Source organism: Balaenoptera acutorostrata, chromosome 10 (genome assembly GCF_949987535.1).
Source record: "Balaenoptera acutorostrata chromosome 10, mBalAcu1.1, whole genome shotgun sequence".
In the NCBI taxonomy this organism is placed as follows: Eukaryota; Metazoa; Chordata; class Mammalia; order Artiodactyla; family Balaenopteridae; genus Balaenoptera; species Balaenoptera acutorostrata.
Genome location: NC_080073.1, coordinates 78,596,586 through 78,624,230, shown reverse-complemented (window position 1 = coordinate 78,624,230; position 27,645 = coordinate 78,596,586). Strand labels below are relative to the sequence as shown.

The following is a 27,645-nucleotide window of genomic DNA, read 5'->3' as shown; positions in this document are numbered from 1 at the left end:
TGGACGTTTGTGTTGTTTCCAACTGATGGTCAGTGTAAATAATGCTATGATAAACTTTGTTATTTGAGTCATTTGGTGTACATTTGGAGCACACATTTCTTGTGAGTATATAATAAGGAGTAAAAGTGGGTAACAGGGTATATAGATTTATTCAACTTTAGTTCTCAAGAGTAGATATAACAGTTTACATTCCCACCTACAGTGTATAAGAGTTCTGAGAATCTGTATCCTCACCAACATTTAGTATTGTTAGTCTTTTTAAAAATTTCACCCATTTTGGTGAGAATCTTCCTTTGGTTTAAAATTATATTCCCTTGCTGAGTAATGAATCTGAATAACTTTTTCATACATTGATAAGAATGAAGCAGGCTACTGAAAGGTATGTCCAAGAAAGTCTTCCCCAAAAGCAGGAGAAAAACTTGTGCTCCAAACTGTTGCTATCATTACTCTCCTGAGGGGCAACATGCATGGCAAGCACTCGAGGTACCTCTGCTAAGCAGATTTGAGAAAACCCATGTGGTGGCTTGGGCAGGGAGTAGACAGTGAGGATTTACACTCCATTCTTATGATTTGGGAAAGTATCCCATGAAATAATGGGGTGTCACCTAAGAATCAAGGGCAATAGGGTGATTCGTTTCATGTTTTCTACTAGCTCTTTTTTAATCCTCCTCAATATGGCAGGGCATTTCAAAGGACATACTCTGTGAAACTGAGATCAAAAGAGAGATAAAAGTAATGAACGCACACACTGGTGGCATACACCGTTTCTCCTGTAAGAAGGCTTAAGGCTCCTCAAAGTGGCCCTAGCCATGGTTTGAAAAAGCTCTCTCTGTTGACTCTGGAACAAGAGAGAGATAAACTTATGTTTATTTTTAAAGAAATAATTTAATCTATGTCAATAATATTCAGACCCTCTGAACTGACAGTGGCTCTCTCCCCCAATGCCCGTTAATAGGCAATGCCTGACACTTTTCTTATTTCTTGCACCAGATCTACTACAGCCATGTCAGGTTAATGAGAACATTTTGACAATATTAAGAATTGTTCCCCTTGTTATATTTGTCTTGTTTCACTTATTTAAAAAATGCTTACATTTGCACACCTAAACTTCGAAATCAACACTTTATAGTAAGTTTTAAAATCTTTCCAGTGAAGAGTTTTGGTGGTGGTGTTAAGATTTAGAAATAAGGGGAAAAAGGTCTTTTCTATTTACTCACATATTTATCACTTCTGGCATTCTTCATTACTTTGTGTACATCCAAATGCCAATACAGCATCATTTTCCTTCTGCCAAAAAGAACCTCTGTTAACATTCCCTGTGTAGTACATACAGGTCTACTAGCAAAGAATTCTCTCAGATTTTATCTGAAAGTTTTAGTTTTGCCTCCATTGCCTGAAAAGTATTTTTGCCAGGTAGAGAATTCAAGGTTGACAATTATTTTCTTGCAGACTTTATGTTTTTCTCTTTATCACTGCTTTTCATAGAATTTATGATGTGCCTTAAGGTGATTTCCTTTACGTTTTTTCTACTTGGAGTTCACTGAGCTCCTTGGATCTGTGGGCTTAAAATTTGCACCAAACCTAAAGATTTTTCAACCATTATTTCTTCACATATTTTTTCTGTCCCCTCTCTTCATTTCCTCAGGGACTCCATTTACACATAAGTAAAACCGCTTGATATTGTCACTGAGGTCACTGATGCGTTGTTCATTTTCTTCTAGTCTTTTTTCTGTATATTTTAGATAGCTTCTACTGCTATGTCTTCCAGTTCACTAATATTTCCTTCTATAGTCTCCAAACTGCTGGTAATTCCATCCAGTGTCTTTCATTTCAGATGCTGTATTCTTCGTCTGCAAAATTTCAATTTGGGTCTTCTTTATATTTTCCATTTCTCTCACCATCATGTTTGTGTTTTCTTCTACTTTACTGAACACATGGGCTACATTTATAATAGCTATTTTAATGTTCTTGCTGCTATTTCCATCATCTCTTGATATTTCTGGGTCTGTTTAAATTGACTGACTTCTCTTTTGGTTGCTATTTTCTTGCTTCTTTCCATGTCTGATAATTTTTGATCAGATAATGGGCATTGTGAATTCTATCCTCTTGGGTGCTAGATTTTGTTATATTATAATGTAAAGCATTCTGGAATTAGATTGATCTTTTTCCAAGGTAGGCCTTTAGTCAGCTGATATACCCTTTTATGGACTTCAATGCCTTATGAGGTCTTGTGGCTCATGGGAACATGAACTATTTGTGAGTTCCAGAAACTGTTTCATCAAATGTCTTCCAGTAGTTATTTCTCCAGCTATGGAAGTTTTCCTTTCACATGTATGTAATTCAGTACTCGGCCAAAGCCTCATGGTAAGCCCTGTAGAGCTCTCTCAGTACTCTATGCAGTTCCTTCCATTCTGGCACTCTGTCCCACAAACTATAGCTGCCTCAGCCTCCCTAAACTCCTATTACCTCAACTCTCTATGAATACTGGGCTCTGTTTGGCTTTCTCCTTTCTGCTGTCTGAAAACTGCTTCTAGACAAAAAGCTAGGGGTAATTTTAGGGTTTGCCTCATTGGTTTCAGTGATAACAGTCTTATGCTACCTGTTGTCCGATGTCTAAAACCACTGTTGTAAGTATTTTGTCCAGTTTTCTAGCTGTCTAACTCAGGGGGACAAATTCAGTCCCTGACACTTCATCATGGCCAGAATTTTGAGCAAATAAATGTAATACAAATGCATTACCTTCCATTTTATTTATAAGATCAACTGACTGATTTCAGGGAATATAAGAAGTCATATTCTTAATTTTAACAAAACCCTTACCTACTTGATGAAGGGGACTATAAAAGAAATATCATAATGAAGATAATAAAGCTAGTAACATACTTCTTACATTTGGTTCTATGTATCTTTGTATGATGAGTTTTTCATGTAGGAGATATTATAACCAAGTACCAAAATAAACTGATCCAAGACTTGGACCTAACAACAGCTATATCACAAAGGACTAATCTGAGATTAAAAAATACCTTTATTAAATATAAATTGTTTTTGCATCTAAATTTAAAAATCTCAAATGCAAAAACAAGGGGAGTTGGGGATATAAAAACTTTCCATGCTGAGCACAGATCATGAGAAAGAGATAAAGCTATGAAGGTTTATGATATTCAGAGTCAAGAGTGTGGTTGCTACATTTAGAGAATGAAAAGAGTCGAAGATGATACCAAAAATGTACTGAATAATTTGGGATCAGTTCCTAACAACACCAAATGCTGACCAGGACGTGGAGCAACAGGAACTCTCATTCATTGCTGGTGGGAATGCAAAATGGCGCAGACACTTTGGAAGACAATGTAGCAATTTCTCACAAAACTAAACACACTCTTACCATATGAACAAGCAATTACATTCCTTGGTATTTACCCAAGTGAACTGAAAACTTATGTACACACAAAAAGTATGCAAGGTTTATAGCAGCATTATTCATAACTGCCAAAGCCTGAAAGCAACCAAGATGTCCTTCAGTAAGTGAATGGATAAACTGTGATACACCCGGACACTGGAATATTAATCAACACTGAAAAGAAATGAGCTATTAAGCCATGAAAATACATGGATAAACCTTAAATGCGTATTACAAAGTGAAAGAAGACAATGTGAAAAAGCTACATAGTGTATGACTCCAACTCTATGACATTCTGAAAAAGCAAAACTATGGAGAAAATAAAAAGATCAGTGGCTGTCAGGGGTTGGGGGAAGAGAGGGATGAAAGCACAGAACACAGAGGAATTTTAAAGAGATGAGACTATTCTGTATGATATTACAATTATACATTTGTCCAAACTCATGAAATGTACAACCCCAGAAGTGACCCCTAATGTACACTATGGACTCTGAATGGTAATGATGTGTCAATGGAGGTGCGCTGACTGTAACAAGTGCACTACTATCATGCAGGATGCTGATGGTGGGGGAGGCTGTGCATGTGTGGGGGCAGCGAGAATACGGGAACTCTGTACTTTCTGCTCAGTTTTGCTGTGAATCTGAAACTTCTGAAAAATAGTCTTTAAAAAATGAATCTGAAATAGAAGCCAGACAAGGAACTAAAATGAGAGAAATCAGTTAAGAGAATACAGTAACACTTTAAGCAAGAGACAAGGATAGGAAGTAGAAACAACACAGGCAGTAGAAACAAAAGTATTCTGCAACAGTATTCAAGTTTTTGCAAGAGTATATAACCTAATCTACTAGATACAGCCACTGCAGATCTTTGTGTACAAAGAGGTGTTAACAATAACAAGTAATGTTTTTAAACAAAATACATATGGTATGTTGGAATACCTTTCCAAGTTTATATGACAAATATATGCAGTGAAAATTAAATAATACATAATAAATCACTTACATGTTTTAAGTAAGAACTCACTCTTATACCTAAGAAAAAAATTTTAAATGTATTTCAACTGGGACACTATGAAAATATTAAGAGTATAACTGTTTAATGCTTAGTTTTCTTACACATTATTTGAAATAACATTAAATACTACATCCTTACTGAGGTGATGGTGTAACTTTTTCATGAATCTAAACTGGTATCAGTTTGAGTAAAAATCTTAATTTCCTATTGATCTTGACAAACTCCCTCTTCGAAATCCCCAAGCATTACATAGTAAATAATGAACACTTGTTAAAAGTCAGTGTGAATGACTCAGTGTGGAGGTATGTTTTTCTTTACGCTGACAATGAAAGGAATTATTTTTCTGAAAGTAGAAGAATTCGCCTCACCTTTTTCTTCAGACTTTGTAGGAAAATACTTCTTCTCTGCACCTGTCAGCTCAGGCTTTGGAGCTGAGGGGAAAAAAAAGTTAATACATTAAAAAAAAAAAAGTTTTAGAGCACAAAGATATACTCCTAAAAAGCAAAGGTTTAAAAAATAACATCAGATGAAAATATGGTTTAAAAGAATGAACAATATACCAGAATCACTGAGCTCAATATATAATCCTGCACCTGCCATGATCACCTTGAGTAAGTGATAGCTCTGTGGTCTCAGTTCCTTCCTTATCAATGAAGGAGTTCACGTCCTCTACAATACCGCTGTCCAGTCGAACTTTCTGGGATGATGGAAATATTCTGTTTTTGTGTGGTTCAATACTGTCCATTGAGACTTGAAATGCTGCTACTGCAACTACAGAATTAACTTTTTTATTTTATTTAATTTTAATTAATTTTAAGAGCCCAGTATGACTAGTGGCTAAAAAGGCTCCAATACCAACTTCCATAAAAATTACTTTTAACTTATCCTTGCTCTCAGATAAGGTTAGCAAACACAAAGCTGAAACTATGGAGGAGGGAAGGACTTGCATTATTCAAAAATGAGCAAATCTTTCAAAGAAAAAAAATTGGACAGCACATTTAAAAATCAGAAATTAAGGGCTAGAACTTATAGAAATAGAGTCAGATTACAAAACTCTAACTCTGGAAAACTCTTCTAGGTACTCCATCATTTATTCCACTGTTTAAAAAGGAAAAACTAAACTCTTCTAGTTTGCTTAAGCCTTATCACACTCTCTGAAGGAAGAGTATATAAAAAATCAGTATTTGTTTGCAGCATTAAAAACTGGATTGCATCTGAAAAGGTAGAATAACTTATTAACTAGGTAAATATATTGTCTTCTTTTTTAATATATTGTTTTCTATAGATTTAAGCTTAGTCAATTTGCTTAACTCAAAATGCCATATAACAAAAATATCCAAATTATTTTCAAGATTCCTATTTTATACAGTTTGTACTTAAAAAAAAATACTGACAGATATTAATACACGTGAACATTCAATTTTTATATATTTTAAAAAATTATATATAGCACCATAATATTTAATTTTTGCTAAAAGAAAATAAATGATTTAGAGGAGATGCAATTTCACCATTTTAGAACTTAAAAATATGAAAAATAGCCATCTGAATAATCTGTTTCGTACTTACCTGGACCCTTCGCAGGTGGTGGTGGTTTCTTTGGTTTCTATTAAAATAATAATTGTGAAAACAATAAAACACTTACATATTAAATATTTATAGTTAAAGTAAACTCTGATCATAAATGATCTAAGTTACATAAACATCTCTCCTCATCCCATCCCTGTCAAAAATTATAAAATCATAAGATTCAAACAACTCCACAAAAGGTCACAGATGAAAAATATACTCTATTAGAACAAATGCCTCTTTGATCAAAATTCAAATATTTCAAAAATATCACTGAGTTAGATAAATTTTAAAAAATCTTAATGATGAGCAAAAGTATTCTCTCCTGCCTCCCCTATTTTAAGATTCCTATGCACCATTTTACCACTCTTTAACAGCTGAGTTTTTTTTGTGGGGGAAGGAGGGGTGGCAGGGAAAGTGAGAGAGAAAGAGACTTTGTTTAAAAAGAATAGGAGTGGGCTTCCCTGGTGGCGCAGTGGTTGAGAATCTGCCTGCTAATGCAGGGGACACGGGTTCGAGCCCTGGTCTGGGAAGATCCCACATGCCACGGAGCAGCTGGGCCCGTGAGCCACAGCTACTGAGCTTGCGCGTCTGGAGCCTGTGCCCCGCAACGGGAGGGGCCGCGATAAGTGAAAGGCCCGCGCACCGCGATGAAGAGCGGTCCCCGCACCGCAATGAAGAGTGGCCCCCGCTTGCCGCAACTGGAGAAAGCCCTCGCACGAACCGAAGACCCAACACAGCCAAAAATAAAATAAATAAATAAATAAAGTAGCTATAAAAATTAAAAAAAAAAAAAAAAATGTTTAAAAAAAAAAAAAAAAAAAAAAAAAAGAATAGGAGTAGCTAATAAATATATCTAGTTTTCACTCTTGGTTATTCATTCAGAACTCTAAAAAAGAAGATTAAAGGCAAAGGTCTGTTTTTCAGTTTATTAAAATTCTCTTGGGTTTATAAACATGCACTCATTTTTGCCTTAAAAAACTTGAGACATTTCTAAGTATGTGAATTTGGTTTTTCCAAATTAAAAAATAACTGATAATCAATATTGCATAAACACCTAATAAAAGCCAAAAAAAGAAAATGTGTTCATTAACAAGAGTATAAAAATAAAGCAAACCTGAAGGCTGTTGAATTAATACTGAATGAAATCTAGCAAAGGAAGAATCTCAGACAGTGTAAGCCTTCATACATTATCCTCTTGTAATTTACTTTAAATGAAAGACTGCAAAGGTTAGAGATTTCTGCATTGACTTAAATCAAATACAGTAGACTGTCTTGCTGGGGTGTGTCTGTTCTCTGTAAAACTCTTTCCCTCTAATTTAAAAACTCAATTAGATTCATCCCTCCATAGGTGATCAAGCTGTAGAAAAGCAAAAGATCACTGATGAATGACTCAGTCTCACTTTATTCACTGTGAGATGTGAGATAGATACATTAAATCCTGTAAGGAGGCATAGCCTTTTTCTCACTCTCCCAAAAATGCAGTGACAGAGTAATAGTAATCAATAGTACCTTAAAATAAAAACTTTCAACAAAATTAAATAAAAATATAATTTTTCGTACAGTCAAGTGCTAATTTGTCTAAATAGTATGGGCAGCCTTTTTTCTTCTAATTATAATAAAGTAATAAAGTCTAAGTTAATTTTTAGTTAGGGGGAAAGAAAAACAGGAATAAAGCACAGAACTGATACACTGTTTTGTTTTACCATAATTCAGATAAATTTTACCTGATTATATAAATCTGAAATCCCCTCAGAAAATTATTCAGTTACTATGTAAAAAACTTGTTTTTTAAGAAATATTGGCACAAGGTTTTTAAAATTATTATCATCACTGAAAAAGAAAAGCTTACAGGAAAGTCCTTATCCAGTTCATTTATCTGAACAGCAAAATTGTCTGGAAATACTCCTTCTTTACCATTAAGTTCACCCTTCCACCAGCCAGCTTCTCCAGTCTCCTAAACCGCAAAATGAAGAATAAAGATAATAGGGGTTATCTCTAAATAAGAAAAAAGTTAGCAACAAAATAGGAAAATACTGAATTCCATTGTTTCTACAAGGAAAAATAAAAACCTAACAGACATTGAGGTCCTCCTAAAAAAATATATTGCCCACACATTACTTCAAGCAGCAGTTATAAAATTAAATTTAATTTCTTAATTAGTCAAATAATTTAAAAATTCAGGGGACTTCCCCAGTGGTTCAGTCGGTAAGACTCCGCGCTCCCAATGCAGGGGGCCTGGGTTCGATCCCTGGTCAGGGAACTAGATCCCGCAAGCATGCTGCAACTAAGAGTCTGCATGCCTCAACTAAGAAATCCTCATGTCGCAACTAAGAAGCCTGCATGCCACAACTAAAGATCCCACATGCCGCAATGAAGATCCTGCATGCTGCAACAAAGATCCCGTGTGCCACAACTAAGACCCAGGGCAGCCATAAATAAATAAACAAACAAAAAAATAATTTTAAAAAAAATTCAGTTTACAAGGATAAAAAAGAGAGGAAGGAGAAAGGAAAAAGGAAAGGAAGTAGAAGAGGAGAGTGGTGAGAGAATATAAATTTCCAAACTGTATCTTAACATTCTTTTCAACACTTTACACACCAAAAATTAATCACATTATTCATTTGCTTTAGAAATTAACAGAATCTTCTACAATTCCTTCCAAATACCCTTCCATGAGAAATTAGTTGTTATCAATCCAATCTCCATGTGTATTAAAAATTACATGCACTGGGGGGGGACTGGACAAGATGACAGAGTAAGCAGACCCTGAGCTCACCCTCTCCAAAATTAAAACTTTACAGTAGAGCAACTATCAATGCAAATGACTAGCAGAAGAGAATTTCCACAATTAAAGACATAAAGAAGGAACCACAATGAAACAGGTTGGAGGGGCAGAGACACAGTATAATCAAGACCCACACCCCTGGGGAGGTCACGCACAAAGGTCAGGATAATCACAACTGCAACACATAACAAGTGTTGGGGAAGATGTGGAGAAAAGAGAACCCTAGTGCACTTTTGGTAGGAATGTAAATTTGTACAGCTGCTATGTAAAACAGAATGGAGACCTCTCAAAAATTAAAAATAGAACTATCATATGATCCAGCAACTCTAATTCTTGGTATTTTTCCAAAAACAAAAACACTAATTCAAAAAGATACGCACCTTTATGTTCACGGCAGCATTCTTTACAATAGCCCAGATATGTAAGCAACTTAAATATCCATCAGTAAGCATCTTAAATAAAGATGTGTTTCATATATATATATAATGTACATTACCATGTATATATATATATGTATATATGCATATATATGTTTTATATAATGTATATTACAATGTAATATGACTGCCACAAAAAAGAATAAAATGTTGCCATTTGTGACAACATGCATGGACATCAAGGGTATTATGCTAAGTGAAATAAGAAAGACAAATACCATCTCACTTATACGTGGAATCTATAAAACACAAGGAATGAACAAACATAATAAAACAGAAACAGGCTCACAGATACAGAAAACATACCGGTGGTTGGCAGAGGGGAAGAGGTTGGGAGGGATGAGTAAAAGAGGTGAGGGAGCTTAAGAGGTACAAATTTCCAGTTACAAAGTAAATGAGTCACAGGGATGAAATGTACAACATTGGGAGCATAGTCAATAATATTGCAATAACTTTGTCTGGTGACAGATGGTAACTAGAAATAACAGATGTATAGAAATATCAAACCACTATGTTGTACTCTTGGAACTAACATAGTGTGGTAAGTCAATTATACTTCAATGAAAAAACTTCTTTTAATTACATACACTAAACAATCTGTTAAGTCAATTTAAAACGGGAGAAATTTCAAAAATTAATTTAAAGGGATATAGCAAAAACAAATACTTTAATATTTCTCTATTACAGTTATTACAGGACTCTGCCCACACCCCAATACTGTTGGGTTTTCTTTTTCCTTAATTCATTCCAAGTTATAAAACTACCTCATTCTTTGAAATAGCTGCATCATTTTCCATAGTATGACATTTCATAACCATTTACATATTGATGGACATTTAAGTTGTTTCCCTATTTTTCTTCTTTTTCTTTTTATATTACAAACACTACAACAAACATTAGGTGGGGCAAAAAATGCAATGAGGTAAAATAGGAAATGAGAACAGAACCCTGGGGGGGGTGGGGGGGTGTGGTTAGAGAAAAAACACAACTTGATGGTAAAAATAATTTCCAATACATCAATTATAACAAAGACAGACAATAAACATTTGCTTAAAAAACCTTTCTGACCACTTACTACGTGCCAGGTTCTCAGGTCACAGAAATAAACAAGACAAAGTCACAGCCCTTCTAGAACTTACATTCTAGTGGGAATGCAAGACTACTGAAAAATATTTCTATGAATAAATTAAGTGATTCACTGAAAACTGAGAAAAGTCTTACCTTACTTATCAACTGTATTATCTCCCCTTCTTTAAAAGTAAGTTCATCTTCATTAGTACCTTCATAGGCAAACAACGTTCTACAATATTCTTTAGCTAAAATGAAAAATGTAAATAATGAAGTTTCTATAAATTGGTTCTTTCAACAAATACTTAAGCCTCTATTTTGTCTAAAGAAATGTACACTAGAAGCTTCTAGAAATGATTTCAATAATTTTGGCCAATACTACATGTTGAATTAAGTAACAATTTCATTAATCATTCATTCAAATAGTTACTACATGCCTACTATGTTCTAGGCACAGTTCTAACTGTATCAGATACATCAGTGTACAAAACATACAAAAATCCTTGACCTCATGGTGCTTACATCTAGGACGATTTAACACTCCAATGAAGTAGTACAATGTAACAAACGTCTTCAACAAATCTAATAATATATTTGAGCATGCTTCATTCCTAATATGAAAATTTCATTCAAACACTTACCTTTAATTTTACTTTCAGTGTCTGTTTTTGTTATCTCCACACTCTGAGTTTTGGATCCTAGTGACTGTGTGATTAAGGGCTAGAATAGAAAGGATGGTGTCAATTATTTTAAGTTAGAACAAAGCTAATAATGTTAAACAAAATTTCCATTAACAGTTATCTAGCTCTCCCTAATGGTACTTATAGCCAGGTTAGTAATGTGACTGAAAACTGCCATGAAAAAGATAAATAATTGAAAAGCTACTTAAATGATAGCCCAGAACGTCTAGTTTTTAAAACTCCCTATCTTAAGGATAATAAACATACTCTGATACCCTTAATACTGCGATTTATTTTAGAACCTCTAAAATAAATAAAAATAGCATTTGAAAATTTACCACGTATCAATCTCTGAGCTAATAAGCACTTTACATACATTGTAACTTAATCCTTAGAACAATCTGCATAAAGTAGGCACTATCATCCACTCCTTTCATGGGTCAGGAGGCAGTTAAGTAATTTGCCCACAATAAAAATAATTTAGTAGTGGAGCTCAGACTTGAACCTAGAAAGTCTGACTCCAGAAGGTGGGCTCTTAAACAACTGCATTAAACTTCCTTACAATGAGACAGAGTATAAAATGAAGTCTTTATACTTACTGCTGCTATGAGAATGAAAACATTTAGGTAATGTTACAACCCTTCGTAACAGTATATAGTCTAGGAGGCAATTTTCCACTGTAATTGACTACAGTAAGTCCTTCATCTTGTACTAGTGTTTCCTTGAGTTCTGTCCTCAGAAGTAACACTACATTTGACCCTGGATTTCATTAGTTAAAAATCTGAACATACTGCTAATTTACCTATCGTTGTGTGTTCTAGTTATCTTTTAAGATGCTCACTTTAATTTCTCCTAATTTTAACCATCATATCTTCCAATCTGGTCTTACAAACATAGCAAATGTGCTCCCTACTTTATCAATTCCTAGATCAGTGATCAAAGAAAGCCTTCCAAGGCCATCCTATACGGTAACCCTGAGACTACTCTCATTAACAACAACTCTTTAGTGGACATTAAAAATGGCAAATGAAAGATAACCGGTGTAATCATTAATCAAATAAAGTTATTCAATATAATCATAAGCTTCAGAGTTAGAAAGCGACCCCAGATCATCTAGCTTAATGTCCCTCATAATGCAGACATTGCTTCTAGACATTCCTAGCTATTATTACATGACTATACAGCACTATTCCAACAACAAGAACTCTAATCTTTACCTTTAAAACCAAGAATTAATTAGGCCCATAATCTTAATGCCAGACAGTCACAGAGCTAGGAGAGGGCAGGACAGAAAGTACAAGTTCTCTTTCCTGAACCCAAATTATTATTACATGAGAAAATATGTAACAAGCTGGGAAAGGAAAAAAAAATGTTGAAACTAACTATTTTAGGAGAAAACATCAGAATATATTTCACCAACCAAAACAGTCTTCTAAGTGAAATGTAACTAAAAAAGGCAAGTAAATACTAAAATATTTTAAAATCTTACAGAGTTAAATAAGACATACAAATGAGCACTACAAGGGAAACAATGCTTTAAAAGTCAAGGGACAAGCCACTTATGTGAAGTACTCAATCTCATCTCCAAGGTGTTAACACCAGGGAAGACTATATTCTAAGGATTATAGCTATTTCCCCCACAAAATAGAAACTTAACAGCTTATTTTAAAATCTCTTATTAGTATGGTACATTCACTTTGATTTACTTCACAATGCCAGTGAAACGCTAACAAAAAATGAAGTTCTCCATACAACTAGGGCTAGCAATTAGATTTCACCATTGCTGACAATCCACAGTAAAGTTAAGCAGTGCCTAATTAACTTAATATCTCACTGAGAATTCACTTTAAAATGGCCCATTTTAAGCCTACTTCAAATTGAAAGAAAAACATATAATTTTAGCTTTAAAAGGAAAACAAAAACTTGCCTTTTCTATTTTTACACTCTGATAACTAAAAACTCTAAAGTTTCCACTAAGAAAAGTTTGTGTTAAATTTACCCCCCCAAAATCCAATTTTATAAGAATCAAACATAATCATTAAAGTAAGTCACTTAAACTTGAAAACAGTTTCTCACAGTCTTCTCATTCATAATCTATTATTGGCAATCTCAAAAAAGAAAAGGTAACACAGTTGCAAACTAACTTTTTTAAAAAAAGCTTAATGAGAGAATGAATGGGGTTAATCTAAGGAAAGCTCATCATTACTACCTTCTCTGGTTTTTTCTCTTCTGTTTCACTACTGGATGTTCTTGTCCTAAGTTTCACAGAGCCTTCTTTAAATATATCTCCAAATCCAACTCCTCGGATTTTCTTTGGCTGGGTAACTGATCCAGGTGCAGTTTCGTTCCCATTTCCCGGAGAAGGTAAAGGTGAGGTAGACCCAGTCAAAACAGTTTCTGAAAGGATAATTTGTTTTTAAAGAATGACACCTAAAATCACAAAAACCTTGACATTCCCCTTCCACAGTATTTATATTCTATACCTCCTAATAAAAAATGGTATAAAATAATATGGTATAAAATGGTATAAATATAATAAAATGAGTATTAAAATATCCCAAAGAATAAGATGTACTTTATACTGATTTTTTTTAAAATGTTGTTTAAAACAATTTTAGGTATTCCTAATTAGTAAAATGCTAATCGGAAATCCAGGAAAGCATGGTATACCAGGTCCTTAAGAAGAGCATATCAAAATTTACAGCTCTTGCACAAAGATGAAATAATGTAAGACAGAAACATTAAAGAGATAAAGTTAATCATTTAAAAAAGTTACATGACCCAAACTGATCAAAATTAGGGTGATTTTCTGAATATAAAAACTGGAAATATTAGCAAGTTTTTATTTTAAAAAGTCCACAGTTCAAGGCCTGTCATTTTAACTCAGGGATGAAGTAATTAATAATCTAAGAAAAAAGTTCTACAGTAATCATCCAAGAAGATTCCAGAAACATTTCAGAATAAGGGCTGAGGGGTAGGGAAAAATACATGATTTCAGTTCATTTAATTAAGCAGTCTGTTGAAGTTTAATGGTTAAGAACAACAGAGGTAATAATAAAAATGGTAGTTACCACTTATTCAGGGCTTAATCTGTGCCAGCTATTTGTTGAGCACTATACATGAATTATATCTAATTTACATAATCACCCACAGGCTTAACATTAAGCACTATTATTCCTCATTTTCAAAATAAGTAAAATGGGCAGTTATTCAGAACTTTCCCAAGGCCATACAAGTAGTAACAAAGCCAACATTTGAACTGAATTCCAGATGACCCCAAAACCAGTCCTAAATATTTTAACATAATGACTCAGACAACAAAAGCCTCTAATCACACATTTGAAACTATCTGAGAAGAAGTTAACAGAAACAACTTTTATGAACTTAAGAAATGTAATGCTAACAAGTACAGTGATCTACCCTAACCACTTGCAACGTTAGCCCAAGCCACATGTATTTTTGGTGATATAGTTTAAAATAAATTTTACTCAAAGAAAGCTTACATACAATAAAATGAACCCATTTTAAATGGATATTACAATAATTTTTGACAAATGTATGCACCATGTAACCACAATAATCCAGATACAGAATATCCCTGTCACCCTGAAAACGACACTTACACACGGTCCCAGTCAATTCTTCCTACCCTCAAGTCGCAAGAAACTTCCGATCTTCATTCTGTCAGTATAGGTATGTCCTTTTTAAAAGTTTCGTATAAATTAAACATACAGCACGTAAGTCTTTTGTGTCTCCTTCTTTTGCTAAGTGTAATGTGTGTTCCATGCATCCACACTTCATTCCTTTTCTCACTAACAGGTATTCCATCAGACAGGTATATCACTATTTACCTACCATTAAGAACGTTAGCTGGTTCTTCATAGATGAACTTTATCCAATTTAGAAAGTTCCCTTCTCTTGCTGTCATGAAGAGTTTTTATCATAAGTGTTGAATACGTAAAAATCTTTCTGCATCTACTGAGATGACCATATGGTTTTTCTCCTTTAAACTTTTTAATATGTTAGATTATATCAACTTTTGAATGCATAGAATAAACCGCATTAGTCATAATGTATTAACATTTACACATTTTGCTAGATTTGATGTGCTAATATTTTGTTGAGGATTTCTGTGTTTATCTTCATAAAGTGTTATAATTCCTAAAGTCATACAGACCTAAGAAATCTGAAAGAATTTGTGGAAGATTAAATGCTTGACAGAATTCACGAGTGAAACCACATAGGGAATTTTCTTTGTGTGAAGGTTTTTTTCTCTTTTTAACATCTTTATTGGAGTATAATTGCTTTACAGTGTTGTGTTTCTGCTGTATAACAAAGTGAATCAGCCATATGCATACGTATATCCCCATATCCCCAACCTCAAATCCTCCTTATCCCATCCCTCTAGGTGGTCCCAAGGCAACGAGCTTATCTCCCTGTGCCATGCAGCTGCTTCCCACTAGCTATCTATTTTACATTTGGTAGTGTATATGTGTCAGTGCTACTCTCTCACTTCGTCACAGCTTACCCTTCCGCCTCCCTGTGTCCTCAAGTTCATTCTCTACGTCTGTGTCTTTATTCCTATCCTGCCCCTAGATTCATCAGAACCATTTATTTTTTTAAGATTCCATATGTATGTTAGCATACGGTTATTTGTTTTTCTCTTTCTGAACTTACTACGCTCTATATGACAGACTCTAGGTCCATCCACCTCACTACAAATAACTAAATTTCGTTTCTTTTTATGGCTGAGTAATAGTCCATTGTATATATGTACCACAACTTCTTTATCCATTCGTCTGTTGATGGGCATTTAGGTTGCTTCCATGACCTGGCTATTGTAAATAGTGCTGCAATGAACATTCGGGTGCATGTGTCGTTTTGAATTACGGTTTTCTCTGGGTATATGCCCAGTAGTGGGATTGCTGGGTCATATGGTAATTCTATTTTTAGTTTTTTAAGGAACCTCCATGCTGTTCTCCATAGTGGCTGTATCAATTTACATTCCCACCAACAGTGCAAGAGGGTTCCCTTTTCTCCACACCCTCTCCAACATTTACTGTTTGTAGATTTTTTGATGATGGCCATTCTGACCACTGTGAGGTGATGCCTCATTGTAGTTTTGATTTGCATTTCTCTTATGATTAGTGATACTGAGCATCTTTCCATGTGTTTATTGGCAATCTGTATATCTTCTTTAGAGAAATGTCTATTTAGGTCTTCTGCCTATTTTTGCATTGTATTGTCTTTTTGATATTGAGCTGCATGAGCTGCTTGTTTATTTTGGAGATTAATCCTTTGTCAGTTGCTTTGTTTGCAAACATTTTCTCCCATTCTGAGGGTTTTTTTTGTCTTTTTATGGTGCCCTTTGCTGTGCAAAAGCTTTTAAGTTTCATTAGGTCCCATTTGCTTATTTTTGTTTTTATTTCCATTTCTCTAGGAGGTGGGTCAAAAAGGATCTTGCTGTGATTTATGTCATAGAGTGTTCTGCCTATGCTTTCCCCTAAGAGTTTTATAGTGTCTCGCTGTACATTTAGGTCTTTAATCTATTTTGAGTTTATTTTTGTGTATGGTGTTATGGAGTGTTGTAATTTCATTCTTTTACATGTAGCTGTCCAGTTTTCCCAGCAGCACTTACTGAAGAGGCTGCCTTTTCTCCATTGTATATTCTTGCCTCCTTTATCAAAAATAAGGTGACCATATGTGCATGGGGTTATCTCTGGGCTTTCTATCCTGTTCCACTGATCTATATTTCTGTTTCTGTGTCTTGATTACTGTAGCTTTGTAGTATAGTCTGAAGTCCAGGAGCCTGATTCCTTCAGTTCCGTTTTTCTTTCTCAAGATTGTTTTGGCTATTAGGTGTCTTTTGTGTTTCCATACAAATTGCAAAAATTTTTGTTCTAGTTCTGTGAAAAATGCCATTGGTAATTTGATAGGGATTGCATTGAATCTGTAGATTGCTTTGGTTAGTATAGTCATTTTTACAATGTTGATTCTTCCAATCGAAGAACAAGGTATATCTCTCCATCTGTTTCTATCATCTTCAATTTCTTTCATCAGTGTCTTATAGTTTTCTGCATACAGGTCTTTTGTCTCCTTAGGTAGGTTTATTCCTAGGTATTTTATTCTTTTTGTTGCAATGGTAAATGGGAGTGTTTCCTTAATTTCTCTTTCAGATTTTTCATCATTAGTGTATAGGAATGCAATAGATTTCTGTGCATTAATTTTGTATCCTGCTACTCTACCAAATTCATTGATTAGCTCTAGTAGTTTTCTGGTGGCATCGACAGGATTCTCTATGTATAGTATCATGTCATCTGCAAACAATGACAGCTTTACTTTTTTTCCGATTTGGATTCCTTTTATTTCTTTTTCTTCTCTGATTGCTGCGGCTAAAACTTCCAAAACTATGATGAATAATAGTGGTGAGAGTGGGCAACCTTGTCTTGTTCCTGATCTTAGTGGAAAAGGTTTCAGTTTTTCACCATTGAGAATGATGTTGGCTGTCGGTTTCTCATAATGACCTTTATTATGTTGAGATAAGTTCCCTCTATGCCTACTTTCTGGAGGGTTTTTACCATAAATGAGTGTTGAATTTTGTCAAAAGCTTTTCTGCATCTGTTGAGATGATCGTATGGTTTTTCTCCTTCAATTTGTTAATATGGTGTATCACATTGATTGATTTATGTATATTGAAGAATCCTTGCATTCCTGGGATAAACCCAACTTGATCATGGTGTATGATCCTTTTAATGTGCTGTTGGATTCTGTTTGCTAGTATTCTGTTGAGGATTTTTCATCTATGTTCATCAGAGATATTGGCCTGTAGTCTTCTTTTTTTGTGACATCTTTGTCTGGTTTTGGTATCAGGGTGATGGTGGCCTCGTAGAATGAGTTTGGGAGTGTTCCTCCCTCTGCTATATTTTGGAAGAGTTTGAGAAGGATAGGTGTTAGCTCTTCTCTAAACGTTTGATAGAATTCGCCTGTGAAGCCATCTGGTCCTGGGCTTTGGTTTGTTGGAAGATTTTTAATCACAGTTTCAATTTCAGTGCTTGTGATTGGTCTGTTTATATTTTCTATTTCTTCCTGGTTCAGTCTCAGAAGGTTGTGCTTTTCTAAGAATTTGTCCATTTATACCAGGTTGTCCATTTTATTAGCATATAATTGCTTGTAGTAATCTCTCATTATCCTTTGTATTTCTTCAGTGTCAGTTGTTACTTCTCCTTTTTCATTTCTAATTCTATTGATTTGACTCTTCTCGCTTTTTTTCTTGGTGAGTCTGGCTAATGGTTTATCAATTTTGTTTATCTTCTCAAAGAACCAGCTTTTAGTTTTATTGATCTTTGCTACTGTTTCCTTCATTTCTTTTTCATTTATTTCTGATCTGATCTTTATGATTTCTTCCCTTCTGCTAACTTTGGGGTTTTTTTGTTCTTCTTTCTCTAATTGCTTTAGCTGTAAGGTTAGGTTATTTATTTGAGATGTTTCTTGTTTCTTGAGGTAGGATTGTATTGCTGTAAACTTCCCTCTTAGAACTGCTTTTGCTGCATCCCACAGGTTTTGAGTCATCGTGTTTTCATTGTCATTTGTTTCTAGGTATTTTTTGATTTCTTCTTTGATTTCTTCAGTGATCTCTTGGTTATTTAGTAGTGTATTGTTTAGCCTCCATGTGTATTTTTTACAGATTTTTTCCTGTAATTGATATCTAGTCTCATAGCATTGTGGTCGGAAAAGATACTTGATACGATTTCAATTTTCTTAAATTTACCAAGGCTTAATTTGTGACCTAAGATATGATCTATCCTGGAGAATGTTCCATGAGCACTTGAGAAGAAAGTGTATTCTGTTGTTTTTGGATGGAATGTCCTATAAATATAAATTAAGTCCATTTGTTTAATGTGTCTTTTAAAGCTTGTGTTTCCTTATTTATTTTCATTTTGGATGATCTGTCCATTGGTGAAAGTGGGGTGTTAAAGTCCCCTACTATGATTGTGTTACTGTCGATTTCCCCTTTTATGGCTGTTAGCATTTGCCTTATGTATGGAGGTGCTCCTATGTTGGGTGCATAAGTATTTACAATTGTTATATCTTCTTCTTGGATTGACCCCTTGATCATTATGTAGTGTCCTTCTTTGTCTCTTGTAATATTCTTTATTTTAAAGTCTATTTTGTCTGATATGAGAATTGCTACTCCAGCTTTCTTTTGATTTCCATTTGCATGGAATATCTTTTTCCATCCCCTCACTTTCAGTCTGTATGTGTCCCTAGGTCTGAAGTGGGTCTCTTGTAGACAGCATTTGTATGGGTCTTGTTTTTGTATCCATTCAGCCAGTCTATTTCCCTTGGTTGGAGCACTTGATCCATTTACATTTAAGGTAATTATCAATATGTATGTTCCTATGACCATTTTCTTAATTGTTTTGGGTTTGTTTTTGTAGGTCTTTTCCTTCTCTTGTGTTTCCTGCCTAAAGAAGTTCCTTTACTATTTGCTGTAAAGCTGGTTTGGTGGTACTGAATTCTCTTAACTTTTGCTTATCTGTAAATTTCTCCATTGAATCTGAACAAGATCCTTGCTGGGTAGAGTAATCTTGGTTGTAGGTTTTTCCATTTCATCACTTTAAATATGTCCTGCCACTCCCTTCTGGCTTGCAGAGTTTCTGCTGAAAAATCAGCTGTTAACCTTATGGGGATTCCCTTGTATGCTATTTGTTGCTGCTTTTAATATTTTTTCTTTGTATTTAATTTTTGGTAGTTTGATTACTATGTGTCTCGACATGTTTCTCTTTGGGTTTATCCTTTATGGTACTCTTTGTGCTTCCTGGACTTGATTATTTCCCTTCCCATGTTAGGGAAGTTTTCGACTATAATCCCTTCAAATATTTTCTCAGACCCTTTTTTTTGTCTTATTCTTCTGGGACCCCTATAATTCGAATGTTGGTGCGTTTAATGTTTTCCCAGAGGTCTCTGAAACTGTCCTCAATTCTTTTCATTCTTTTTTTCTTTATTCTGCTCCCTGGTAGTTATTTCTATCATTTTATCTTCCAACTCACTTATCCTTTCTTCTGCTTCAGTTATTCTGTTATTGATTCCTTCTAGAGTATTTTTAATTTCAGTAATTGTGTTGTTCACCACTGTTTGTTTGCTCTTTAGTTCTTCTAGATCCTTGTTAAATGTTTCTTGTATTTTTTCCATTCTCTTTCTGAGATTTTGGATCATCTTTACTATCATTACTCTGAATTCTTTTTCAGGTAGGTTGCCTATTTCTTCTTCATTTATTTGGTCTTGTAGGTTTTTACCTTGCTCCTTCGTCTGTAACATATTTTTTTGTCATTTTTTTTTTTTTTTGATGGGTGGTGCTGTATTCCTGTCTTACTGGTTGTTTGGCCTGAGACGTCCAGCACTGGAGTTTGCAGGCAGTTAGACAGAGCTGGGTCTTGGTGGTGAGATGAGGACCTCTGGGAGACCTCACTCCAATTGGTATTCCCTGGGATCTGAGGTTCTCTGTTAGTCCAGTGGTTTGGACTCGGAGCTCCCACCACAGGAGCTCGGGCCCGACCTCTGGCCTGGGAACCAAGATCCTGCAAGCTTCGTTGTGCCGTTAAAAAAAAAAAAAAAAAAAGGAAGAAAGAAAAAAAGGAGCAGTACAATATCAAAGAATAAAAAACAAAATAAAATTAGAAAGATAAAAAATATATTAGGAAAAATAAAACTATAATAGAAACAACTGCAAAAGGTAAATAAGATGAAACAACTGCAAAAAGGTAAAATAAAACCACAGCAGAAAAAAGAAAAAAAGGGGGGGGAGGGGAGAACAAGCCAAAAGGAGAGATCACCAGTCGCTAGGGTTTCCTCCCATCCCCTTAGGTGTCTGTGGTCTCCCATGGGTGCCTGCTAGGTGCCTTAGTTGTGAGGAGATGCGAATTCCGCATCCTCCTAGTATGCCATCTTGACTACACCTCCTGTGTGAAGATTTTTGATAATGAATTCAATTATGAATCAGTAGATGATTCTAAGGTGCAATTATCAGTTTGAGTATTTGATTATAAGCCATAAAATAAACAGTTTCTTTTAGATTTAGTGATTCTAAACTTTACTACAGTCATTAAAGCATATATCATTAAAATAAATGCATAGATATTTCAATTATCTAGTACTAATGGATAGGCTAAGTGCTTTTGAACTCTAGAGTTAAACCTTCTTGATCCATATCTCACCTCTTCCACTGTATATGCCCAGTTTCTTCACCTGCAAAATGGGATACTTCATAGGATTGGTATGAGAATTAAATCAGTTGATTCCTGTAAAGCGCTTAAAACAGTGCCTGGCTCAGGGTCTATTACTTTTAACAAGTTTAAAGATGTATTACTGAAAACTATTCAAGTAGGAAAGAGCATGATCACATAGAAGGAGCAAAAAATAAAAGGGCAACGTAGACACTAGAAGGAAGAAAGCAGCGGGTCGGGGGAGAAGGCAGGGACAAAGGAGGAGAAAAGAGCAAAAGAATGGAGAGAAAGGGTAAACAGAAGGTCTCATAATCAGACAAAACAGAAATCTTACCCTATATGGTATTTCTAATATTTTTATGTCTATGTTTTATCCATCAGAGACTGTCCTTGCATTGCTAAGCTTTAAAAAAAATTAAATTTCCATTTTATGTATGGCACTGTCAGTCATAAAACCTAACAGCAAATCTTCCTATTAAACCTAAAACTCTCCCTTCCTCCCTTTCTCATGAAATCTCTACAGCAAAAACTACTTGATGACTTGCACCCCCATATAAAATGACTTAAAACCACCAAGAGCCCCAAAATACAACTACTTTTTGAAAAACAAACAAGATTCATTATGTGAACTGCACTGAGTGCTAAAGAAAAATAATATAAAGTAAGAAACCTGATGAAAATACAAAGCACTTAATGGAAGCAATCCAAGTTCACTGTTAAAGTGAATGGGTCTTACATTAAGGTAAAACATGTAAACCAAGTAGAAGAACTTGGAAACTACTTTAGTTGCTGGCATAAATTCTCCCTCTTTTTACTCCAAGAAGAACATCTTTCACCATCATTCAAAGATTTTTATGATACTCCTACATTTCCTAAGAAAATGTTGTGTTTGTGTGTTATGGACTTAAAATCTGTATTCCTTAGTTCCTAAAAAGAATCATTTAGAAAGAGCATCTGGCTCTAACAACAACTTGTAAAGACTCATATAACATATTACCAGTAAAAGCACTGAAGCCCCAAAACATTCTTCCTTACAAAGCTGCTCACCAGGAGAAAGAGTTCAAGGTGAAAGCTAATGTGAGATTAGACACCAAAGTAAATTGTGCACCATCTTAACTCCTGGAGACTAGGCTGCAGATCACCAAATTTCTATCCACCACCTTTGGCACACCCAGGGTGCATCATCATTCTACAAGGATCCTGTGCCCCACTAGCAATAAGCATCATCTTCCTTTTCAGAGCCTGAATAATAAAATGAAACCTCAGATTGACTCCTCCGAAGAGAATGAACATAAGACACGAGAACTCCTGAAGAACAATCTATCAGAGTTTCTTAAACATTTTGTGCAATGCATCCCTCTAGTAGCCCGGTAAAGCCCAGAGGGATACATGGCTCAAAACATTTAACAATCCCTGTTGGGACCTTTTTACTCTCCTCAAAATTCTGACCTCTTCACTCTGCACCTCATTCTTTGCTTCTCTCCTTTCTTGTAGAAGAAATTAAAAGTCAGATTATCTCGCCCTCAGCTTCTGGGCACCAACTCTGAAGTACCTCCAATAAATTGAAACTAATCATGATACCTATAATGTAAATCTCATTTCCTCCCACCTCCTGGGTAAATCCTGTTCTGCTGATAAATCCCATTCTTCTGAATTTGCATCTTCAGCTTCTCCCTCTCTACTTGTCCTCTGCCATTAGCATTTGAAAATGATCAAGACTTTCCCTTCTTAAGAAAAGAAGGAAAACATTCTGGAGTATAAGTTGCTACACTGCTTTACACTTACCAATCACCTCTCTTCACTGCTTTTGTCCAGGTCACTAATGATTTCTTCAACCCTAAATCAGGATTACATTTTATTTCTTACCTTACTTATCTTATTTAACCTTGCAGCAGCATCTGACACTACTGTCCATGTCCTCCCTGAAATACTCCCTTCCCATGATGACCACTCACTCACAGGTTGCCTCCTGGCTCTCTCTCTGTGCCTTCTTGGTCTTCTTTTTAGTTACTCTGTCTTAGCCTAGACCATAAATGTTGCTACATAGGATTCTATCTTAGGCTGTATTCCTTTTCCATCCTAGACATTCTCCCTAGGTAATCTCATCCAACTCCATGGTTTCTTGTACCACCTAACATACTTTCAAGCCTCAATTTTGGACATCCACCCCAAATTTCTTTTCAAGGTTTCAGACACACACATACAGCTGACTACCAAATATCTTCACTTGGATGCCCTGACACCCCCACAGGACTCAAAGTCAACATCTCCAAAAGTGAATTCATCATCTTCTCCCAAAACTTATCCTTTCTCTGCAAATGACATCATCTACCCAGCTTACTGACCAAAGATCTGGTAGCCATTGACTCTTCTTTCTCAGTCATTCCCCATCATCCCATCATCACAAGGTGCAGTTCTTTATACCGCCTATTTAGCACAGGAATGCTACCCATGTTTCTCCATTCCCATGATCACTCCCCTAGTTTAGGTTAATACTATTTCTACCTAAATTATCAAAACATTCTCAACTGGTCTCGCTACCCAATCTTATTCTCCTCCAATCCACTCTTGACACTGCAACCAAACCACTCTATCTAAAAGGTAATCTGAGGCTTCCCTGGTGGCACAGTGGTTGAGAATCCGCCTGCCAATGCAGAGGACATGGGTTCAAGCCCTGGTCCGAGAAGATGCCACATGCCGCAGAGCAATTAAGCCTGTGTGCCACAACTACTGAGCCTGCGCTCCAGAGCCCATGAGCCACAACTACTGAGCCCACATGCCTAGAGCCCATGTTCCACAAAAAGAGAAGCCACTGCAACGAGAAGCCTGCGCACTGCAACGAAGAGTAGCCCCCGCTCGCCACAACTAGAGAAAAGCCCATGTGCAGCAACAAAGACCCAAAGCAGTCAAAAATAAATAAATAAAATAAATTTATATAAATAAATAAAGTAATCTGATCATTTCTCTCCCCTCTAAGGCTTCTCTGTGACTTGACTACCAGTTTTGTAATGCCTTCTTAAGCCTGACCCAACAATTTCTCTAGCCTCAAAACTTACCACATCCAACCATACACTCTATAATCCCTCTGAATTGAATCTCTTTCAGGATCTTGAAACTGCTCTGCTCATTCTTTACCCTCTGCCACAAACCTGCCTAGGGATCTCCTACCCATTCTGAGATCTCAATCTTTAACTTCCTATAGGGCACATTCCCTTACATCCTTCCCAGTCTGAGTTAGTTCTTTACACATCTATAGCACCCTGAATCTTCCTGCCACAAATATTTCTCATGCTGAATTATAATCACTTGTCTAATATTCTTTTCTTTCTCCACAGACCAAAAGCTTCAAATATGGGGAATAATCATGACTATGTTGCTCATCACTGTATTCCCATCAACATGCACACTATGCTCAACAATAAGCACTCAATATACTGAATGAACAAACATATGAATGTTGAATTAACTAAATAACAGCATTTATATTTAGAATTTCCCTTCACTCACTTCAACTTTTAAATTTCAGATTCGGGAATGCACTGAGTCCATGGGAAATGCCATCGAACCCACATATTACTGCTCATATTTCTCACAAGGGTGAAAGTACATGACTGACATGCAAACAAATGAGCTAAAACAGTGAGAATTACCTAACAGCCTCACCCCCATATGTTAAATAAAATAGTAAAGTAAAAAGATCAGAAGAGAATTCCAGTTGTGATTTTACCACTCAGTGGTTAAATAATCTGAGTTATAATTTCTTTACCTTTAAAGTGGAGGTGACACTAACTTCAAAAATTATGAGGATTTAACATGGCAAAGTATTTGAAAAGTTCTCTGTACACCAAAACCCACTATGCATTCATGCATCCACTGAGCAACACTGTGACACTGCTTTAGAAACTAGGTGTGCAGCAGTGAGCAAAACAAAATATACAACCTAATGTGGGGGCAGACAGACAATAAGAAAGTAAATAAGAAATAATAACAAATGTATCAAAGAAGATAAGGGAATTAAAGAATGGAAGATAGAAGCTTTTTGCTGTTTTATACAGAGCTATTAGGAAAGGCCTCACTGAAAAGGTGATTTCTGAGGAGAATCCTGAAATCAAACTGAAAGCCATTAAGGATTTCTCAAAGGACATTCTGGGCAAATGTATACAGCAAGTACAAAGGCTGTGAGACAGAAATGTTCCTGACATCTTTAAAAACAGTAAGAAGACTAATGAGAACAAAGGGGATGGTTAAGTAGGAAATAAAGTCAGAGAGGCGGGGGGAGACATTTGGGGGTGCCAGATCTTGGAGGGTTCTATAGCCAATTTAAGAAGACTTTGGCTTTTACTCTAAGTAAAATGGACAGCTACTGGAGGGTAAGCACTTTAACATTCAGTAGGGAGGTAACGGCAAATAACAGACTATTGCAATTATACAGGAAAAGATAACTTACACCAGGGTAGCAGCTGTTGAGGTGGTAAAAGAAAACAGATTCTGTACATTTATTTAGTAGGTGACAAAGTCTGTTACTGAATCAAGTATAGAGTGTGGTATTATAAAGAAGAGTAAAGGTGAATCCAATTCTTTGGTCTAAGTAAAAGAAGGATGGAGTTGCCATTAGCGCAGATGAAGAAGACTGTACAGACCAAATTTGGGTACAGAGAAAAGAAGATCAGTTTTGACCATCTTAGTTCAAGATGCCTATTTAGACATCAAAATGGAGATTTTTTTTTAAATAAATTTATTTATTTATTTTTGGCCGCGTTGGGTCTTCGTTGCTGCAAGCAGGTTTCTCTGTTTGCGGTGAGCGGGGGCTACTCTTCGATGTTGTGCGCAGGCTTCTCATTGTGGTGGTTTCTCTTTGTTGCGGAGCACAGGCTCTAGGCGCACAGGCTTTAGTAGTTGTGGCACGAGGGCTCAGTAGTTGTGGCGCACCGGCTTAGTTGCTCCGTGGCATGTGGGATCTTCCCAGACCAGGGCTCGAACCCATGTCCCCTGCATTGGCAGGTGGATTCTTAACCACTGTACCACCAGGTAAGTCCCAAAATGGAGATTTTTATAGGCTTGATGTGGGGAGAAGACTTAACAAGGGATAAAATACCAGTAGATATAGTCACTGGCTTTATTAAAAAGAAGGAAAATTGAAAGCAAGTCCTACTTAGGAAATAAGTGGAATCTGAAAGGCGACAAAAAGGCACTCTAAACAAGCAAGGCTAAGAATATTTGACAAAATGAAAGGGCAGTCATTTCATTATAAAAACTGAAACATGACACTTCCCTAGAGAAGCAAAGCTTTTCCTGAAATTGACTACTAAAAAGATACTAATCTTGAGATTTTATATAGAAACCACTGAGTAATAGAATAGATTATAAGTTTACCACATTCCTAAATATAATAGGGGCTTTTTTTTATAGCTTTTATACCACGGTTCTTCAATGAAAACTGAGGGCATAAAAATAAATTACCCTAAGGCTCAGGTAATACTGTCTACCTACTGTCTAGAGTCAGAATTATCTTCTTAGCAGTAATAGCTAGAATTTAACTGGTCAAACCATGAACATCATCCCATATACTTCAGTTTATTTATTAAAAGAGGAGAAGAGAAGAGCTCTACTAAATGTAAAGGAGTGTAAGAAGAAACTGTGTAAAATAAACAAATGCAGTGGATATGGCATTCCAATACTGTAAGCAAAAAACAAATTTAAAAATTTATAATGTACAGTTGGTAATTCTTGTAACAGTTACCAGAAACATACACCACTTTACTGACTAAAAAAGACTATCAAAACACCAGTTATACATAGAAGATGTTATATTTTGTTAGGATACAGGAATAGTGGACATGAATTCTCTAAGTCATAATGCATAAGATATCAAACTCTTAAATTAAAACTTAAAGGACTCTATGCCTTTATCACTAAAGTTCTAAAGACCTTACAAAGCACTCACTTCCTGGCACTTACATCAATATGCAAAAACTTTCTGCCTAAAAATTAGAGTTAAAAACAAAAAGGAATTACAGTGTACTTCAACCACTGACTTCCCACCCCGTAATCACAAAGCTCCACATTTAGAAGGCACTGCTATTGGCAAGGGGTTAAGCAAGCAAGGAAGTACATTTTTAACAGATATGATTCTGCAAGGTTACTAAAATTCTAAGAAGGCTGAATACTGCAAGGAATGCCCAAAGTATTTATAATTATGAAAGTAATGAACTACATCCAAATTTAAATTTGTCTTTTGCTACTGGTTCCACGTGGACTTTAAATTTTGTACATATTTTAAGGGCTCAGTTTACAAGGCATCATAAAGATGATGGAAATGTCCTGCACATTTACTGTGGTAGTGGTTTTCATGGATGTATATACAGTTGTCAAAATCATCAAATTGTATATTTTACATATACACAAGTTTACTGTATGTAAATTATATTTCCAATAAGGTTAATTTTTTTAAATGTCACAGAAACTA

General features: G+C 35.5%; 1 protein-coding gene across 3 annotated transcripts in view; it reads right to left on the bottom strand.

Moving 5' to 3' along the window:
* Positions 1-27,645, bottom strand: part of CD2AP (CD2 associated protein) — a 113,692-nt gene that overhangs the window by 22,877 nt on the left and 63,170 nt on the right. For 2 of the 3 annotated variants that reach the window (XM_057555136.1, XM_057555134.1), the window contains exons 6-12: positions 13,166-13,353; positions 10,918-10,996; positions 10,430-10,524; positions 7,836-7,940; positions 5,984-6,020; positions 5,021-5,185; positions 4,783-4,845 (exon numbers count right to left, since the gene is read on the bottom strand). In XM_057555136.1, coding sequence (XP_057411119.1) covers positions 4,783-4,845; positions 5,021-5,185; positions 5,984-6,020; positions 7,836-7,940; positions 10,430-10,524; positions 10,918-10,996; positions 13,166-13,353 — 732 coding nt within the window. The remainder of the gene's footprint in view (positions 1-4,782; positions 4,846-5,020; positions 5,186-5,983; positions 6,021-7,835; positions 7,941-10,429; positions 10,525-10,917; positions 10,997-13,165; positions 13,354-27,645) is intronic. The other variant, XM_057555135.1, reaches the window with a different exon arrangement.